Below are 22,527 nucleotides of genomic sequence, written 5' to 3' on the forward strand. Positions count from 1 at the left end.
TTTGTCTTCTTCCAACGAATTTTATGGTGGGTATCTAAGGCATGGTCTGCCAGTCCAGAGCGGCTGTACTGGTGAAACCGGATGTAGTCTTGGTGTTCTGAAATCCTGATATTTATTGTTCTGCCTGTTTGGCCAAAGTAGGACAATTTGCAGCTGTAAGGGACCTGGTATACACCAGGTAGGTCTAGGGGAAGTGGTTGGTCTTTGGTAGAGCGGATAAGGGATGCCAACTTTTTATATGGTCTGTAACAGGAAGTAAGGTCATATTTTTTGAGGATATTCTGTTACAGACCATATAAAAAGTTGGCATCCCTTATCCGCTCTACCAAAGACCAACCACTTCCCCTAGACCTACCTGGTGTATACCAGGTCCCTTGCAGCTGCAAATTGTCCTACTTTGGCCAAACAGGCAGAACAACAAATATCAGGATTTCAGAACACCAAGACTACATCCGGTTTCACCAGTACAGCCGCTCTGGACTGGCAGACCATGCCTTAGATACCCACCATAAAATTCGTTGGAAGAAGACAAAAATAATCCATCGCAGCAAGTTTAAATACGAAAGACTATTCAAAGAATCTTCAGCAGCTCTAAAAAACGTTCCTAACCTCAACAAATTTGGGTGCATGAAACTGTCCCAAATTTGGGAGACTTTCATTTTGAGAACTTCAGCCCGACTACCAAATTAGCCCGCAAGAGGGCACCATTAGGACTTTAGGAACAAAATTAGTTCTTATTTTCTTCCTCATTTGCTTTGTTAGTTCCTTAGTGCACATACCATATCTTTATGTTCCCGAAGATGGCAATGTGACATTGCCGAAATATAGAAGTGATTCATTAAAGTTATCTTTAATTTATTTACTTTATATGCGTTGTCAATTCCGTAAATTAATTACCAGTTATGTCTAACCAACGTATAAGTCTTACTACTAGAATATAATCACTTTCTCTCATGGGCTCATCTTAACTAATATCTCAGAGAAGGTTTGTTTCAGTTCTGTCTTTTCAATGTCCTTATTTAGACATGTGCTGATTATACATATTAATAAAGAACTGATGGTTTATTAACTATATCTTTTCAATAGGTGCCTCTGTGAATACTGCTCTAAAAGTAGCAGTTGTCCAACATCTCTTTACAATCCAAACCTTTATGTACCAAATCTGCTTCTTTTATTCTTTCTGCCTCTGTTCTCTGAAGTCTTGCTAACAAAGTGGTCCCAATAACAACCACCTCCGACTGACAGTAAGTTATGTGTATATAACTAAAGCAAACCTACTCTTCACAAAACATGCCACTCCTTATGGAATATAATGTTCTTTAACTATCCATTCCCGAAATTTGCCTTCAACCTTTTACAATACTCTGACAATGTGAATTTTCTTATGGATAAAATTAAGTACTTATCCATGCATTTCAGGTGTAAAATGAGACATTCATGTTAAAAAGGAAGCCAAAAACATCTGACTGGCTATAAGCTGGTATTCACCACAAACCAAAAATTGGCAACACTTCTAAGTGCACTAAATCTCTCACACACACAAAATATTAGAACATCACAACGTAGTCTACAAATTTCCTTGCCAAAAAGACTGTGATGTCATCTACACAGGTTCTACTATCAGGTCTTTATGGGCAAGACTACAAGAACACTCCCATGACTGTAACATCCCTATTCCAGAACATTTAAACATTAGAAAATGCAACAACAAAAAGAAAAATAGAATACAAAGTGCAGGGAAAACAGAAATAGCAGTTCACACCCTTGAACAGAAACATATAACATACCCTGCAAATCGACAAGGCCATAATAATAGACAGACAAGACACAAAACAATGCTTGGAATATCAATCAACGTCCACTGACCCTAGATAATCTCCGAGTGCTGGAAGCTCCCTAACATAAAAATTAGAATATAAATAAAAATAACACAACTCCGACTAATAGGCGATAATACAAGCACTTCAAAGGCAGAAACACCAAACTGACACGACACAGCACCCACTCCCCCCCCCCATGAGTTCCGACGACGACGATGGACAGTCGAAACGGCTCGCACCCCGTTAACCACCTCCCCTGACCCCTTCCTCAAAAAAAGAATTTCTATTTTCAGAACTCTTTTTTCATCTCTTCTCCCCCTCCAAAAAAGCGCTCCACCCACCCTTAATAATTATATATATATTATTAAATATATATTTAATATATATTTAACAATATATATTAAATTTTTTTCAAAATTAATTCTTCCACATTGCCTCAACCCCTCTCCACTTTTTCCAAAAAATACCCTTTCCTTTTAACAGCCTAACAGCAGAAGTATGCACATCGCAGAAAGAAGACAGCCAACAACATCCAAAAAAAAAAAGGTATGCGCGAATTTTCTTCCTCTATTATTCTGAATATATTTGTCTCTATAATACATCTGTAATGCCCTAAGAATTCTTGAGTAAAAAAGCCAATGAGATTAAAAAAAGGGCACTCCTAAATGAAAGCAGGAAAAATAGCCGTAAAAATAATGGTTTTTAAGAGGAGTAACATGGGAATTTTCCCAGAAATAATACCTATGATACATTTATTTATTTATTTTTTTAAATAGAGCATAACTAGTTATTTTGTGAAAAATGTCATTTGATAAGCCAGCCTTAAGATGCTGGTTTATCAAATGCCTTAAGTTTTGAATTAAATGAGTTGTGCGCTGTTAATTATTTACAACCAAAATCCTTAATTTCATAATGATGAATAAGATATTGTAACAAATTACTGAAATTTTCAGTTAAAGTTACCAATCTTATAATTTCTCAGTGATCAGTCATTTAGTTATTAAATAAGGCATGCATTTATGTTTGCATTTACCTTCAGAAAAAAGCACTATCCTGTAATTCATTAATCAAACTTGTAACAGTGAAGATATCAATCACTAAAGCTTTATGAAAGTCACACATGCATGTGAAAAAGTTTTACAGTGCATAATGTCTTCTCTGTATTCATTTTTAATTTAATAATTAAAGCATTTAATAATACCAAATGTTACAATAAATTAATTGCAAATATATTTAACAAAAAATTATATCTCTAGTGGCTAACAAACTAAGCATATATATAACCAGTAATATAATTGAATTAGTCTAGTAACCAGCTAGATGCATGCATATAATACAATTCATGGTGTGTGATTTTAAAGATGTTAACTGTGAATATTGAAGTAACTGAATACTTACAACAAATACAAGCTCGAATTCATTATCAAGCTTATATTTAAGGGTGAGACCTTCATGATAGAATGCTGAGCTACTTCCCCTTTCCTGAAAAGAAATTTAAAAAAAATAAGTTTAAATGAAATTCAATTTATATTTCTGAAAGTTGTTCATATTCTGTATAATTTTTAAGATCTTTGTCAGAACCATTTCTAAATTTTTCCCATTTGCTTCAAACAGAAAATTACAAACTACAGAAGATATTTATCAACATGGTTACAACCAGTTACTCAAAGGTAACAAGATTATTTCCTACATCAAAGTACTTCAGAACTTGAAAGCATACTACTAAAGAAATATTGCTTTGATTTTTTTAGTTCCTTTAAAAAAATTGCAACAGCTCTCCCCACTTCCCTGATGTAGGCAAAAAGGCCCACAAGTCACACTAAGCTCTATTTACAAAAACATGAATTACATGAATTTCCTCAGGATAGGAAAATTGATTTTTTTTTTTTTCATGTGCATCTCCTACCCATGAAAGGTTATAAACATAGCATACCAGTATAGAATATTTTTACACAGGCCAGAAACTCTGCTCTAGAAACAAAACATGGAACTTTTTTCAAGCCACTTCAGACCTCCAGTGGTCCTCAATGGATGACAAAATTCATCTCCACCTAAAAATTGACTAACCATGCTAGTAATAACATTTCAGAAATGATCTGACAGAAAAAGAAAACTATTATACAGAAGTCCTATTTGAACAGCTTGCTCAATAAATCTTGTGAGATCATATCAAATTATCCTGATAGGAATAAAATTTCATGCCTTAAGTTTTGGAAAACAGCTTCTTAATAAAATTATCAAGATTATTTAGAAATACTAAGTACAGTAATATAGACCAGTTATTATAATTACTATTACTATAATTACTTCTATTATAATTACTTAGTTTTAACATCTCCAGAACAGATTACTATTACTTAATTTTCATATTATATTATCTGGTTATAGCAACAACTACTTTCTAAAACTGAAATCCCTAGCCAGTATTACTAATCAATAACTAAAGGAATTTTGCTACTTCCATGTTAATTCACTACATGTGTTTAACTTCATGGCTCTGTTATAATTGCCTGCATGTTACAACATCCAAACAGAAGTGGCCAGATGAAGATACTCTGTTTATCTGAAACTTAGCAGCTTACAGAAGATATAAAGTGCTGATGAAAACAAGAATATGGTTTTATCTTAACATGTTAATTTTTTTATGTGAATATCCTCTAATACAATGGTTCCTTTTCCACAAGAAAAAAGGAAAGGGTCTACTCAAATTCAAACAATGACAAACATGAGGTTAAAAAAAAAAAAAAAAAAAAAAAGAGCAAATATTTTTCAACCAGCAACGACGTTAATCCTACCTGTGGAATTCAACTGTATGTAGAACTAAAAACATCCCACAGGAAAATGAATATTTGATCTTATTAACTAGATCAGATATTCATCAGATAACTAGAAACTAGATAATAAGCAATTTATACTATATAATGATAAACAAAAGAAAATGCAAACATCTTACTGCTGGCAATCTAGTAAGTCTAAAAAAAAAATTAGGTCACTATGTCTTGCACAATATTTTTTTTTTTAAATGGCAAACTGAATGCTTGCCAAAACTGATAAGAAAACCAATGAAAATAAATGAACAGGTGTTTGGCTGCAAATGGAATATTTGACCTTGACCATTCAATGCATTAAAATTAACTTTGAAAAATCCAACTAGAGAAACTGACTATAGTCTATACACAATAATTCAATCTATGAAAACAAAGTACAATAGAGATTTCTAGATCTTTTATTATGCATTACATTTCCATCTCATATGTCAAATGTGAGAAATACTTATTTAATGTTCTGAATGTTACTGTTTCAAGATAAGACATTGTTCTTCCCTGCTCTTTCAGAGACGATATTAATCACAGGTACATAAGGTAGCTTTCCCAAAAGGAAGGAGGAGGAGAAGGGCAAGTGAAACTTTCGACAAAGTAAACAACTTGGAATGGTGATTACACAAAGAAATAATCTGAATGGACAGAAGACAAATATCAGAAGATTGGAGAGAATGAAAAATGACAGCAGATGAGAAAGACAGTCAGTGAAAAGTGCAGATTATAAAAGGAGAAAACAGTTTTATGAATGTGTGGGATGAGTATAACACTGTATTTGAATGGATTTAGTGAGAATTGTCTAAAAAGATTACTGCTGGAAAGAATAATATAATCAGAGTTGAAGGTGAATGAGAGATGAAAGTAAGAGGAACTAAAGGGATGACAATGAAGTAATAGATGTGAAAATGCAACACCAAAGCAGTTCTGAATGGAAAGGAAGAGAGGAGCAGCCTGAGACTAAAAGAAGAGGATGAGAGAAGACATATGCAAGATGAACATGGAAACAAAAGTGGAGTGGGATCAGGATGGATAAAAATTGTTTGCTACAAAACAGAAAATTAATTATGAAGTTTGATAAACAGAAAGTAAAAAAATTGATACGATGATTGAGGGATTAGCGAGGAACTCACTAAGGCAAGTCCCTCTCCCTCCCCCATATCACTAAGTGAGAATGGGAAAAGAGAACAGGAAATCATCTGTGGAAGACTTCTACATAAACATGTTGTAAGAATGTGATTGTTATTTAATATCAAGGCAAAGAAGGTCATAAGGAAAGTATTACCTTATAAAGAGAGAGAAATACATTTGGTTTATTTGGCCGTAATAACATAAAAATGAAAACAGACTAGTTTAGTCACAGAAACTTGCGACTTTTTCTGGGTTAAGACGAACAAAAATACAATAAAAGGCTAACATCACTAAAATACAGAACTGTCAGAACCATTACAATATAAGCTGAAAGTGAAATCACATGGAGCAAAGGAGTTGGCAGAGGTTAGCTATTGTTCAGTGATATGTGCAAAATAGTTGGCTGAAGAGTTAGTCTGACTTCGTTGGTTTATACTGAGTGTGCCTTATGAACTGATGACCATAACAGATTCTTTTATGTTATGAGCGCAGTTGTCCTCTATGTAAGGCATAGCTCTTATTCTATTCAATGTTATGATGTGCTTGAAAAATGAAAATCTAGGCCTGAGCTGCCATCTGTTGTTATTAACATCTCCAATATACTCTGACTAATTTCCAAACTTTTAGATGTCTGCCCTATGTAAGAAAGGCCACAAGAACATGGAATATTATAAACCCCAGGGTGTTTGTAGAAAGGTGATCTTTAAGCAAACAAAGTAAACCTTGTGTAGTTAAAATGAGTTTGAAGGCTATCATGAGATTTGAGGAGACTAACAATCTTGAGCAAAAGTCTACTAATGTAAGAGATGGAAACAGAAGTTCTGTAGAGAGTCTAGATTTTGTTATGGAGCAGGAGTAGAGAACATACTGTATTCTAGAGTATACAGAGCATATACTGTATACTCTCCTACAAGTTTCTCTGCAAGTAGAAAGATCACCCCTCTATAAGACACTGGTTGACTCACCTTCAGTAGAAAATCCAGCTGAAAATTGTTTCAGTTGTAAGTTATTTATTTAACTGAGTAATCCATGGAGTCAAAAGACTAATCACAGGATGTTCGTTGTATTCATATGGCAGTCAAATCCATGTATTTCCAATCAAAGGAAATCTGTCATTGTATTACATAAATGCAGAAAAAAGGGAAAAGGAATAGTGTTTTTGTTGGTAAGGTGTGATAAGTTGAAATGCGTTGCCAGAGAGAATTATAAACACACCAATATAGAAAAAAATGCAGGTACAGTGAGTATTAAGATGATTAAGAGGATACTCCATTTACATCTTGCAACTTCATGGAGGTATGTAAATAACACTGCTAAGAATATTAAAAAGTTGGGTTTTAATTCTTATCTAGTTTCACAATCATATTTTTCTTACTGTCATGTGATTGTAGAATTAGTTTCCCTTTATTTAGATTGTTCAAGTCTATTTCTGAATAATGTATATGAATGTATGTGCAATGACACAATTTGAAGAAAGCCTCTAAAAACACTTCATAATACATGCAAACTTTTGATTTCTTTTTTTTTTTATCTCTAAGAAATTAAACTCAAGAGGAAGTTAGTAATAATGTAAATTTTTCATATAGTACTGTCAAAGCATCTTGTACAACCCTGAAGGTAACATATATCATGAATTTGATGGTGGTGATGATTAAATTAAACTAAAAACATAAGAGTGAACTTTGTATATATGTTTTCAGTAAATTATCAATTTTGATGTGATAAATGATAACTAATAGCGGTTTTAATAGGCCATGATAATATACAGTTAAACCAATCCCTGACATTCACTACAGAGCCTTGGTTTCCATCCCTTATATTGGCAAACTTTTTCTCAAAATTGTCAATCTCCTGAAATCTGATGATATGAGTGGCTTTCAAGTCCATTGTGACTATATCAGCTCTGTTATGTTCATCTAAGGACCACACCCTTTTCAACAAACATCATGGAGTTTACAATATTCCATGTTCTTGTGGGCTTTGCTTACAAAGGGCAAACATCTAGAAGTTTGGAAATTAGACAAAAAGATCACATTAGACACATTAATAACAACAGAGAAGACAGCTCAGGCCTAGCTTTCCACTTCTCTCAAATTCATGACAACACATAGAAGACAACTTCAGTGCCTGCAAAAGGCTATGATAGCTACTACCTACTCACAAGGCACACTAAACAGAAACCAAGGAATGAATTTATGTGATATTTGGAAGTTACTTATTAGATCTTTCCACATGCCAGATTAACTTTTCTGCCAAGTATGTATCATGTATACTTACTGAACAATGACTGAGCCGTGCTAGCTTCCACCCTCCACATATTTCTGTTTTGTTACTTTTGTGTAACGGTTCCTAAATGCTCAGTTTTAGTTATGTACTGCTTGTGTTTACCACTTATTGCATTATTTGTTCTTCCTAACCCAGAAGAAGCCACTAGCATATGTGGCGAAACTAGTCTATTTAACTATCTATATTATTGCTATCTATACTCTATACTATTAACTATCTATACTCTGTACTAAACCCATTGGAACACGTACAGCCACCTCCCAACATCTCTTCACAGTACACCTTGAAACCCATAGAAGTTTCTTTTCCTCCTCCTTCATTCCTGCTACTTCTGTGCTGTGGAACAGTCTTCCCCCTGAGGTATTTCCCAAGGAATACAATATACAGGCTTTCAAATCAAATGTTAACAAGTTCCTCCTTTCCCATCCCACTACCCATATACGGTACTAAAGTACTATATGTTGACCAGCCAACCTCTCATATATTGGCCCACCATTAAAAAAAAAAAATCATCTCTTGGACATAAATGAATACATATACCAAAACAGCATCAACAAGGATGGAAAAGAAGCTAGATAATATGAACATTTAGACATAGAAATGTCAGTATTAATAAGGTTATTTGAATTACTAACATATATAATTAAATTATCCAGAGTTTGCAACATATGTGGAATGTGGACGTGGAATTCTTTACCGAGAAGAAGCATGATTTTGAATGGATAATGAAGGGTTTTTTTTTTTTTTTTTACTTGGTTATACTATAAATTAAAGATGCCAAGAAATAATATATTCTTGGTTTCATCTTTTATCCAAGTGTAAGCAAACAAAGTTTGCATGTGAAGTCACTTCACAACTGGACTATTTGTATATAGAGGCTATCGACTTCACATCGATTGCCTTAGTATCCCATAGTGCAATGTACATATCCTTATAGACATGTATAATGCTATGCATTATACATATCCTTATGGACATGTATAATGCTATGCATTATGAGAATGGCCATCATCCAGACCAGTTTCAAATAAAAGTCAAAACTGGTCTGCTACAACTCATATATTGAACTCACAACTACAGAAGTCATGGAAACTAAGCAGTCCAAACTTGACAGATGTTAGCCAAGCACTGTTAACAAGTGATAACTACAATTCATAGCATAAGAGAGCATGTGAAAACATGCTCGCTTATGCTATGGTAATGGAGAGAAACAGACTAAACCAAAAACATAAAACCAGTTCCTGGTTACTAAGTTGTATAATTCATGTCTAAGTTCTTAGTTGTCTCATATGAACATACATTATTTGAATTTTAATTCTCCAATTTTGGATTCCTGTGGTGTTATAGCATGGTAAACAATACAACTAAGAAACATGCAAATTTTAAGATAGGAAATTGGACAGTCTTATTAGTACCACTGATACCACAGAAGGTTTTTAGCACAAACAGGATGTAATTTAATGTTTCTGAAACATTAAATTACATTTCGATGATAACATGAAACATTTTTCTAAAACATTAACCAAGCCAGCCTGGTTGGCCAAGTGGTTAGCGTATCCACTCTCCAGTCAAAAGGCTGTGGGTTCAAATCCCACTGTGGGCATGGATGTTTCTGATGGTCTCTGAAAATATTAGTGGTGGTGGTCGGTGGTAGATGAAGGTAGTTGTGTGTGGTGGATTAGTGGAGACAGTGTTGTAGAGTAGGTGCCCTCACTTGATGAGTCTTTGGAGTCCAAAGTCCAAAGACTCATGAAATTATTATTATTATTATGTAATAATAATAATAATAATTTCATTAGCTCATAAATATAAGGTTAAAATGGTGTATATAGTTGTAATTATGCAATGAGTATTTTACCTAATGAAGGTTTGGCTAATAACAATCTTCAAGTTAGTTTATACCAACAAAAAACACTGCAATTCTAATCAGGGTAATGTAGGCAAATTTTAAGATGGGAAATTGGACAGTCTTATCGGTGCCACTGGTACCACAGAAGGTTTTAGCACAAACGGGATATCAGCTAGGGTTTTTGAAAGCATGTGCAAGGGAACTGGCAATGCATTTGACTAAGCTAGTCAAACATGCTTCATTTAAGTCTCAGTACTGGTAGAGTTCCAAGGAAGTGGAACGAAGGTAAAATCAACCCTTTGCATCAGGGAGGTCCTAAGACTATAGTAGCAAATTATAGACCAATCAGCATCTTAGGTGCGGTGGTAAAAGTAGTAGAAAAAATGGTAAAAAAGAGAATTCAAGAATGGATAAATAAAAATATGATACTGTATGAGGGTCAACATGGCTTTGTGAAGAGTCAGTCATGCCTTAGTAATTTACTAACATTTTATAATAGAGTAACAGATGAGTTGTTCAAAGGAAATGGCTACACGATGGTTTTGCTGGATTTTGCAAAGACATTTGACAGAATACTACACGGAACACTGTTACACAAATTAGAACAAATGGGGATGGATACGAGTCCATAAGAGATTGATTGCTGGATAGATATCAAAAAGTGGTATATGGAGGGGCAGAATCAAGGTGAAAAACAGGTGACTAATGGTGTGCTACAAGGCTCAGTGGTAGGACCATTGCCGTTTAATTTGTACATAAATGATATTGGAAATAACCTGAAGGGAAATAATCAGTTGTTTGCTATTGATACAAAATTAGGTAAAGTAAGAGTTAATCAAGACTATATGGAGAGTAGGACAATTTAAATAGGCTGTCAGATTGGGCAAAAGATCATGGGTGTCAGTTTAATGTTGAGAAATAAATGTAAAGTTATGCATTTTGGGATAAAAAGATTACAAGCCATGTATCACACTGATGGCACTGTACGCAAGGAAATAGATGAGGCTAGAGATTTAGGGATGGTGGTAGACAGAGAGTTGAAGTTTAGAGGACATACTGCTAACATTGCCAAGATAGCCCACAAGATTACTCCCTTATCAAGTAGAGATAAGGGAGTTGTAATTCCTCTTTATAAGGCCTTGATTTGCCCACATCAGGATTACTGTGCTCATGTCTGGTTCTCTAGGTTTGTTGGTGATGAGGAAGTGGTAGAGTGGATTTAGAGGCAAGTGGCTAAGATGGTGAGTGGCCTGTGAAATGAAGATATCCCTATGAGGACAGATTGAAGGTGTGGATTGCAGAAGTTGGTTGATAGAAGAAGGCAGGGGAAATGTTTCAGCACTTGGCTAGAGGGACCAGGACAAGGATCATCGCTGGAAGTTGAATAAAGGTGAGGTCAGTAGAGGTGCGAGGACTAGATTTTTTGCTTGGAGAGTGGTGAATGAGTGGAATGGGTTGCCAGAGTCAGTTGTGTCTTTGTCTATTAATGGGTTCAAGGAAAGGTATGATAGATTGTGTGGATAGATTGAATCTTCCACGAGTCTTCGGACTCCATGGAGGTGCCAGTATAATAATAATAATAATAAAGAAATTGAAATTTTCTGAATCTGAGAAGACAGCTGTTGAATAAATCGAAAACTTAGTTCTTGTTGGAGACCTAATTTGGAAAAAAAATTAAAGAAAACAGCAAATCTAATATTAATGATAAGTAACTGGTGGATTTCTTGCTCAGAATAGAATTAGCCATAATGATCGGGTTTTTTTTTTTTTTTTTAAATCAACTCCACACAAGATTTCAAGATCTTTAACACAACAGTCCCATGTGTGGACCAGTGGTTAGAGAGAGAAGCAAGGAATCTATTGATGTTTCTTGGAGAACCACAAAGTTGTATTCATAAGGGAAAAATGGTATGGGGAAGACTGTTCCAAAGAACAAGGAAAAACAGAATGAAGGAAGAGAAAGAGAAGTTGGTTCAATAAGTCTAGAGCTGAATCACGTATGGATGTTGACGAGCAGTTGCTTCTGTTCAAAAATAATTCAAAAAATGCAGAGTAATGATGGTGGTCAAGTCAGTAGAGCAGCACCCATATATCTACAAGACAATGAAGAAACAGGACATCTATGGGAAAGTAGCTGAGAGTTATTGAGAGAAGGCCTCCCCCCCCCCAGTGCTCTCTGGATGTAATCAAGAATTCTGAGGAAAGTTTTGCTGCATCACCCGAAAACAATATTCTAAGATTGAGAAGATTTGGGATTTATAAAGCATTAGGAGTTGAGCAGAAGAGAAGTATTATTTAGAACAAAAATATCCTTTCTGAGGCTGAAGAAGCTTTGGACATGATGAATCTGTGCCAGGACAGGCATGTGAAAGTCAAAGATGATCATTGTTGAAAGCAATGTTTGAAGCTTTGAGCACTATAAGATTTTGCAAATGAGAAGAGGAATGGAGTGTACTGTCATCAGCAAAACTATGAATATAATGGACACTGGTGAGAAAAGATTACTGGAGGAAGAATGTAAGCAAAAGCACAGAGCGCCATGGTACTTCAGCCCTGATAAAAAATTCGATGAGATGAAACCTTCCAGCATGACATGCAATAAATGACTAAACACTAAGCAGGCAATCCACGAACAAAGGATGGAGGGAGAGCATGAAAGCTGCAATGCTAGACTCAAACAAATGCTTAAGAAACATCAGGAAATTTCAAACTTTCCTGTGACTTGTATCCAAAGATAGGCAAGGTTAGCTAAGAGATTGCCTGTGGAGTGAAAATTGCAGAAGCCATACAAGTGATCACTAATTAAGCAGTAAATCACCAAGCCTCTAAAAACTGTGTTCTTTTTGTACAAAATATTATTTCTCTTCTGCTCAACTCTTAACACTTCATAAGTTTATGAAACAAACACTGGAATACTGCTATATTTAGTGCACCCAAAACCTCCCTAGGAATGGCAATCCACTTATTAATAGATGACTCTCTCTCACACACAGATTCCCTTCAGTCACTTTCTCATAGGCACTGTTTCTGCATACCTCTTCTGTAGGTACTTTCATGGGCACTGAACTGCTCCATTGCCACTAACCACTCCTCCACTTTCTTTTAATCATGTAAGAACCAGAGTAGCCATTGGCCTGGCTAATATCCATACACAGTCAAATGCCAAACACACAAATCAAACTTCTCAACAATTCCTTTCATTCCATCCATCTCTGTTCTTTTGAATAATCCTCCCCCACTGAGTACAATCCCAACTCTAAGAAACATATCAACCCATATGACATTTTGTTATAGGTCTTGTAACCTCTCGTGTATGGGGATCACTAAAAACATGAAGATCATATGCACAAGAAATAAGATAAGGAGATATTCTAGATGCATGAAGTAATTACTTTGAAAAATTATTAAATGAAATATGCATTCAAGAACAGTGACGGAAAATATCCAGGGGAAGTGTAGTCATGAGTACTGGAGTACTTCAGTATCAGAAGTAGATAAAGCCATCAGAATATAAGAAGTGGAAAATGCCTCCACAGCACTTCAAAAATTTATATGGTAATGCACCCTTTGAATGGAAAGCCCAATGTTCAATTCTCATCAAAATGAGAGAAAATATGGACTTGGTCAACTGAAAGTTGTCTGATTGCATACAGAAGAAGCAGAATTTTTCCTCTCAGAAACACTGGGTTTTCACTGTTCATGGGGGAAAATTGGCCATAGAACACACACACAATTAACAGATAAGATACAATACCATTAGTCGGTGGTAGATGATAGTGGATGATAGATCATGTTTGTGTACATGGTAGATTAAAGTAATGTAGACTAGATTGTGCAATGCCCATCAATGATGAGTCCTTGAACTCCATGGAAGTGATATATAAAATAATAAAACAGAATAGAAGATATATGGTCAAAAATTCAAATATGCAGGTAAAAAAGTTTTATACAGCTACATGCAAGAATTCAGAAGGCTACATTAGAAGTCAAATAGAGTGAAACAGAACTTAGTTTAAACTTATTAGATGGCATTTGTCAAAGCCATCATCAGGGATACAATCCCAAAATTGTAAAAGCACACACAAAATGACTCAAAACAATACATGGGAAAAAAAATAGACTAAAAACCTATAGTTCTATGAGGGATGCCTTCTATGGGTGCTGTGTTGGTTAGCTCTATGTGTTGGTGGGAGAGCTAAGAATTAAAGTTTCTCAAATCTCAGGAAGTTTAATATAACCATACTTATTAAGATTAGGCCAGTTTACCAAATCTGCTACTGATTCTAAGAAAAGTTTTCCAACTTTCTATCTGTTAAAATTAAAAGAAACGCATGTATTAACCACAGTGAAAATTATTTAATTGTAAATATTTCATGCTAAGTATCTTAGGACATCATCAGTACAGTAGTTTAAAACAATAATAGGAATAACATACAGTTAGGGTACATGATTACAATATAATCTCATTAAATATGCGTAACGTGTTACAAAAGTAAAAATAAATAAAAATAAAAATAAAAAATAAATAAATAAATAAAAATAAATAAATAAATAAAAAAACTAATAATTATTTAACACAATTTTCTATGACAATTTCCCATACTTTAGGAATAGTAAGAACGTCGTTGCCGTTTAAGTTTGGTCTGTGTAGTAGGGCTTCAGAACTTTCTTTATATAAACGTGCATGTTTATATAAAGATCTATGTAAAAGTTTAGACTTTTCCCAATGGATCCTATGGTTTTGATTTTCAATTCTGTGCTGAGAGAGACCAGATTTCTGCGGTTTAAAAAGACGAATGTGGTCTTGATGTTCTGAGATGCGTTTCTGAACAGACTTACCTGTCTGTCCAAAGTAAGACAATCTACATGAGCATGGAATCTCATAAATGCCAGGCAACATCAAAGGTGAGAGTTTGTCCTTAGGAGAAGGTAAAAAGTTGTAAATTTGGTTGACAGGTTTGTAAATAGTGGCAAAATTGTATTTCTTCATAATTTTAGAAAGACGTTCGGAGATGCCTTTGACATAAGGTATGGGAATCCTATAGACTTCTTCCTGCCTGGTTTGATGTGTGGAGAAGTGACTGATGATTTTTTGAGTAAAGATCCATGTAAAAGTTTAGACTTTTACATAGATCTTTATATAAACATGAACGTTTATACAAAGAAAGTTCTGAAGCCCTACTACACAGACCAAACTTAAACCACAACAACGTTCTTACTATTCCTAAAGTATGGGAAATTGTCATACAAAATTGTGTTAAATAATTATTAGTATTTTTTTGTATTTATTTATTTTTTTTTTTTTTTTTACTTCTGTAACACGTTACACACGTTTAATGAGATTTTATTGTAATCATGCACCCTAACTATATGTTATTCCTATTATTATTTTAAACTACTGTACTGATGATGTCCTAAGATACTTAAGATGAAATATTTACAATTAAATAATTTTCACTGTGGTTAATACGCGTTTCTCTTAATTATGATCACACCGTAGGTTTCGTTATTTAAAAAATTTCTATCTGTTGTGGTGAAGCATAGTAGGTTTTTTTCCATTTGATTCTGTGCAAAGTATCAAAAGAATGGTCCACTAAACCAAACTGGCAGTGGATGCATTTCTTAAGTTCTTCTAGGCAGATCTCCAAGTGTGACAATAAATAATTTCCAAGAACAAGAAACCTCAAACACTTGAACAGAGAGTGAGGAGACAAGGACAGCCAGCATCAGATGAGATTATTTGAAAACAGTACAGATTTTTTTTTTCCATTAAATTAAATTTAATAATGAGGGGGGGGGGGGGGAGCAGAGCTCTCAAATTAACTACTTATGAAAAAGGGAAAGAAGTTTGAATTACATAAGAATTTCCCTACTGATTGTTCCAGGTAAAATACACACACACACATACATACATATATATACAAACAAACACTTAAAACAAAGACAAATTGCAGAAATGAAATCTTGAAAAAAGGTGGGTTCACCAAATAAGAGTTGGCAGAAGCAGATTTCAAAAAAAAAGTTGGAAAATCATGGGAATATATCAAGGATCTGTATTTACATTTTGTAGATTTGGAAAAGGCATACTGTCAGCTGCCACATGAAAGCTGCTCAAAATGCAACAATCATATGGTGTAAATGGGACATTACATGACCTATACCAAAATTATAAATCAGCAGTCGAACTTTAGTATAGGCCATTTGAGGGTTTGAATGATCTCTACTTTTATTCATCTGTATTAAGTTGAATAACTGCCATCAGAATATGCCATGCTATGAAAACAATATTCGGAATGGAGAACCTAGAAAAAGTAAAATATTTCGGTGAAAGCAGAATATTTAGTGAAAATTGATAATAGAATAGGCAATGGCAGTATGGTGGAAAGATAATTAAGTCTGTGGGCAGAAATTAGCCAAAACAATAGACTAGCAGCTAAAAAAGACAAAACAAATAATCAGAAACCACAGATGCGAGTTTAGAAAACATCGGGAGTGAACAGATGGTGTCAATGGCAGAAAGATATTAAAAATGAAGGAATCAGAAAATAATAATGTTTAATATATAAGAATGTGTAAGATCTGATCTAGAATGACAGTCGTTTAAACAGGATGAAAGATTAATTAACAGGATGAAAGATTAATTAACAGGATGAAAGATTAATTATAACAAGGTTGTAAATTATGGAATTTACAACCGTGTTATAATTATAACACGGTTGTAAAGTCCATAATTTCTAAAAATGAAAGCAGGTAAAGTACCTTTATCATGGAAGACCTGACAATTAATAAATTTTGAAGAAAACTGATAAGATGACAGTAATAACGCAAACTAAGCGCTATTACTGTCATTTTTAGTTATACTTGATATGCATCCTTCGGGATGCATATCAAGTATAACTGCCGACGACAAAAGCACTGAGAGATGACAAAATATATTATATTGACTTTTCTCAAATGAATATTTCAAAAATTATACTCAAAATTTATTTTGACAAAACGTGGCGGTTCTGCATTCCCCTGGAAATTTAAAAATTTTAGTGAAATCCGCCAAGTCATACTTTTATTTTGTGTGGAATACTGTTTTAATTAGTCAAATCGAGTTCAAGTCCCCTAACACATGGGATTTCCTATTAGGAAGGTATTGGCGTCACTGTACTAAACAGCAAGTTAAATTTTCTAGTTATGCATATGCGCGCACACACACACACACACACACACACACACGAGCGCATGCAGTAATTGTTCTTAAAATAATATAAGCATTGAGTACGAGAAAAAGCTGCACTCCTTTCCACATCATGATGCCATATCTAAACATCTGTTTGTCACTCTTTTGCGCACTCTTGCAGTCGTCCATATGGATGACTGCGATCACATGTTCAAGGTATACACTTTAAAAGTGGAAATAATTACCTGCAATAACACTGAGCGGATAAGCGCATTAACAGAATGAGTAAATATCTGAGTAGTACCCTGGAAGCACCATAACACTATCCCACTTTTACTAAATATTGCGAATAAATCTAACATGCTGATCAGTCCTTCCAGCACCCAACCACGCGAACTTTACACAAAACTATGAAGGCTACTATTGGAATCAACACATTTTTCTACGTCACTAATTCTTACCCCACTTCCTCATAACTGAATCAACCAAGCCCTCTAGATTAAAATCTATACCATCGAATTTAAATTAAAACATTTTTTTAAAAATGCATTACGTGTAAAATAAGTAAAAATTTCGGATAGAAATTTCTTGAAAATGTTAGTTTGTTTTTAGAACTTAAGCTTCCGAAGTCAATTTTAGTAAGTATACTTTATTTTAGTCACCACAGAAAAAAGTTTAACAGTGTAAAGTCAGATGTATGACTTCCTGAGTTCGCAAGGAAATTTGTTATTTCTATGAAACTAGAAATAGCATTATATCAGGATATCCTTCAGACTGTGAAGTAGTGTAATTTCTCAAAATATTATTATTTGACACCTCCAGGGAGTCCAGAGACTCATAAAAAAGAGGTTCTGTTTCTTGTTTTATCTGAAAAAAAAAAAGAGCAAGTTTTTCTTTGAAAAACAGTTCTGTAAGTGCCAGGCCGGTTTTATCATTTGATGAACCTAGGCAGCCGCTAAGGGGCGATAATAAATATGTAATAATTTTCTTGCTATACAGATAGTAGGAGTAGTCATATATTTATACAAATGTATTGGTTTTGATTAATAATTTTTTTAATGTTCATAATGATATTATTTTTATAAATATCCACATGTGGGTGCACGTGTGCTTGTTTGAGTATGGCAAAATATATAGAGAGAGACAATGTATAGCGGTGCCTAATTTTCTTTGCCTAGGGGCATCAGATACTCTCGGACCGACCCTGGTAAGTGCTCAACATACATTCGATTTGGAAGAATCTCTTTCGGGACCAACATTTCTAGTAACTAATCAGAATACAACTTGACATTTACGACTATTTGCATTTTCTCAAATATAAAATGTTGCTTCGCCTGAATATACTAGTTCGTTCAGAACAGTCTCTTTTATTTATCATCTTTTTCATATGCAACCATAAAAAATTAAAAGTGATGCCTATCAATTTCAGAGATGTGCTGAACCATTTGCTATTATTTCCTTATACAACAAATCTATTTTACACAACCCCAAATCAGACATGTTAATTAAGTTCTTCAGCCTTAAATCTAACTCACGACTCTTCACCTGTTTCTTGAGATCATAAACATACTAAAGACAGGTTTATCGACATTGACAGTTTCTCTGACTTCTTCATACTATACCAACGGCTGATAGATGTATCATGAACCTCATGGATCGATTTGTCTAAATTCTCAATGAATGCACAATGTGAACATATTGCTCAAGTTCTACTTGCTATAAACCACAATATGGACATCTTGACACTATTGAATAGAATAGGATAGGCGTGCATTTATGATTACAGAAAAATTCTAACACCTTATGTTAGAATAGTCAAATCGTTATTAGTAGATAATTTCCCTTAAACATCACATTCAGATTGAGAAAATGCAAATTGCAGAGGCTAATGGATAGAAGGAAGAGAGGAGTCATGATCGAGACGTATAAGTTGGTAAGTATTACCAGATTACCGTGGATGGGATTTTTCATAGAACATCTGAAGATAGAGGAGAATGAGAGGTCATCACTGGAAGCTGTATAAGATGGGTTTGAGCAAGAGGATGAGGAGTAGATTTTTTGCATGGAGAATGGTAGGTGTTTGGAATGCAGTGTCTGAGATTGTAGTGAGTTCAGAGGAAATTTTAATGTATTTGTCAAGGTATGATGGGTTATGCATGTGAGAGTGGGTCATCTCATGAGGAATCTCTTGAATCCATGTAGGTCTGTTGATTGATAGTAATAATAATAATAATATAGCTGACTCAATGATATCTTAAGGAAATAGAGCAAGGCAGACAATTGTTGCCATCTTCTATAAGGGAACAACTTATTTGGTGGTGCACTGTGCAATATACAAATGGTCAATGTATTCTCAAATTTTTTCGAAAAAAAAAATAACGCACCTAGAAACTTCATGGACAAAAAATTAACATTTTCTTCTCTGTGTGCATACATTCATAGAACATTTTGGACAGAAACAAATACTAATTTATAGATGCAAAAACATTTATTAAATATTTTTAACTGTTACAGCTAGCAAATAGTTAATCAAAGAGAGTTACAGTATGATTAAATCTCATTCGATTTTGGACAAAGTCAGTTATTAGTATTGGTATTACTTCCAAGCCTCCATGGAGTGAAAAGACTCATGCTGATTGTTGAACACTCACAGAGACCACAATCAGCATCATATCTTGCCTTGATGATATTCAATGTTAGAGCACTCAGCACTCACTCTGGAAATGCATCCCATTCAGTAACCACCTGCAAAGCAAAAATTCTCATTTTATTTTCCTTACACTAATACTACAGTGCCAGCGACGACCTCTCGTTCTCCTATTACCTAATATAATATTCAATAATATCCCTGTACCTATTTGGTAGGCTTTTCTCAACAACTTATAAATCTCAATCATATCACCTCTTCTTCTCCACATAATTGACTACACTCCTTCATCCTGAGACAGTCTGAGTTATTTGCCTCTGCATTTTTTCCAATGTTTCCACATCAGCACCATATCTAGCTGACAAGATATATAAAGAGAAATCCAAATGAAACCTAATTAGCGCCTTATATGAAACTTCACCACTTTAATCGTACATATCAGCGTTCTTCGCATTATTATTATTATGGGCACCTCTGTGGAGACTAAAGACTCATCACGAGAAATCCAATCTATCCACACAATCTATCATACCTCTCAATGAATCCATTAACAGACAAAGCACTCACAACTGACCCTGACAACCCATTTCACTCAATATCACAACTCTCCAAGCCAAACAAACATAGGCCTCACACCCCTACCAACCATACATTTACTCAACTTCCAGGGATGAACTCTTGTTCGGGCCTCTCTAGCCAAGTGCTGAAACATCTTTCCTACATCAATCAAATAAAACCATTTAAGCAATTTATATGTTTCTATCGTATACCCTCTTTTTCTCCTCTTAACCAATTTCTGCACTTCTCACATACTCAACCTATACTCACAGGCAACATTCCAGAAACCACTCAATATCTTATCTCTTGACTGTGAATCTTCTCCACCACATGCTGATCTCCAAGAAACACAGGGCACCAGATATGAGCAGAGTAATCCAGATTTGGATGTATGAAGGTCTTATAAAGAAGGACAATTTCCTTATCTCGTGTTGTTAATGCGTTCATCAACAGACAAGGAATAGTATGGGCTTTCTTAGCAACTTGAGCAATATGCCATCTAAAGTTTAACTCTCTGTCTACTACATCCCTGAATCTATAGCTTCAAATAATTCCTGGAGTACAGAAACATCAATGTGGTGCACAGCTGATAATCTATTTATCCCAAATTGTTTAACCTTACATTTTTCCACATTAAACTGGCATCCATTATATTTTATACATTAAACTGATATCTATTATATTTTTCCTCATAAATCCGATATCCATTATATTTTGCCCATACTGACGACCTATTTAAATCGTCCTGCAAGCTTTTCACATCGCCTTGATTAACTATTACTTTAACTAATTTCGAATAATCAGCAAACAAGTGAATATTTCCTTTCCTTTCGGGTTATTTCATGTATCATTTATGTACAAATTTAATAGTCCCAGCAATGAACCTAGTGGCACACAACTAGTTGCATATTTTGGCATAGATTCTTCCTCTCCACATACCACTTTTGTATATCTGTAAGACAGCAACCCTCATATCACATAACAAGTATCATATACATCCCCATTAGTTCTAATTCGCATGACAGAGCCATGTGAAATTCTGTCAAATACCTTTGCAAATCATCGTGTAGCCATTTTCTTCATCCAACTCAGTTGTTACTCTATTATAAAAAGTTAGTAAATTACTAAGGCATGACTGATCCTTCACAAAGCCATGTTGAGCCTCATACAGAATCATATTTTTATCTACCCATTCTTGAATTCTCTTTTTGACCAATTTTACCAATACTTTTTTCACTAGGCCTGAGATAGTGATTGGTCTATAATTTACTACTGAAGTCTTCGAACATCCCTCATCCAAGGGAATTATTTTGCACTCTTTTAACTACAGGTATCTCTTGCTTAACGCAGGATTTGATTAACTCGGCGAAATTAATTGCGGCAATCCCTTGATATACGCGGCAAGAATTTTGATTAACGCGCCTTTAACCCTGCTGAGCTCAAGCTGATCTGACCGATTCATGCAAAATTTTAATATAAGTATTCTTACACAAATCAGTGTATAGCTAGGAGGTCATGAGTAGCTGTGCATTCATATGTTACGAGTGATTTTCAAAACTGTTTTTTTGCTGTCAGTTTGGTTTAACGCATGTTACGTAAAGGTTTGTGATATTTGACAGTAAATTATATCCGAGAGATACCGCGACCTGCGATGTCAGTATAATATGGTTTAGTTTTTTTTATTATTATTATTCTTTGTTCAATAATTTCTAGATTGTAACTGAAAATAAATAAACCATCATCTATTACTGATATAGAGAGCCAAAGGCTTATTTATCACACAGGTCCTCTTGGAAATTTGCTTCACATTATGGAAAATACTAAGGAGAGTGATCTGGAGCTTAATACACCTTTACTACGAGTTGCCCATAAGTTTGCTTATACTTGCATCCGCCTTATTTTGCATTCATTTTTTATCTTTCCTAAAAGAGTACCATTATAAAACGATTTATTATAGAGTAAGAACTCTACCAGAGGTGATATTTAAATTGTATTTAATTTAGCCTAGTCAGAGGTATTGACAGTTCCCTTGCACATTCTTGCAACATACGAATTTATATTCGATTTAATCGCAGAGATATATTTACATTGAGATTCTGCAATATCCTAAGATACTCCACTTCATCCACGTCTGTTCACACATCAGTGTCAGTCACTAATATTACAGCAGTATCCTCATTTCGATGAGGTTACACCCCCTGCAAAGTGGTCACTCATTAACTCAGCTATTTTATCTATGGCTACCACCTCGC

At 34.5% G+C, this 22,527-nt stretch overlaps 1 protein-coding gene across 1 annotated transcript in view; it reads right to left on the minus strand.

Moving 5' to 3' along the window:
- The window catches only part of SrpRalpha (signal recognition particle receptor alpha), a 149,809-nt gene extending 132,289 nt beyond the window's left edge, over nt 1–17,520 (minus strand). Inside the window, exons 1-2 of the mRNA XM_090412420.1 lie at nt 17,316–17,520; nt 3,219–3,302 (exon numbers count right to left, since the gene is read on the minus strand). Coding sequence (XP_090268546.1) covers nt 3,219–3,302; nt 17,316–17,432 — 201 coding nt within the window. The 5' untranslated portion in view covers nt 17,433–17,520. The remainder of the gene's footprint in view (nt 1–3,218; nt 3,303–17,315) is intronic.
- Between the last annotated feature and the right edge of the window lie 5,007 nt (nt 17,521–22,527).

Source organism: Typopeltis vanoorti, chromosome 2 (genome assembly GCF_054136105.1).
Source record: "Typopeltis vanoorti isolate ZY-2024b chromosome 2, IOZ_Tvanoo_1.0, whole genome shotgun sequence".
In the NCBI taxonomy this organism is placed as follows: domain Eukaryota; kingdom Metazoa; phylum Arthropoda; class Arachnida; order Uropygi; family Thelyphonidae; genus Typopeltis; species Typopeltis vanoorti.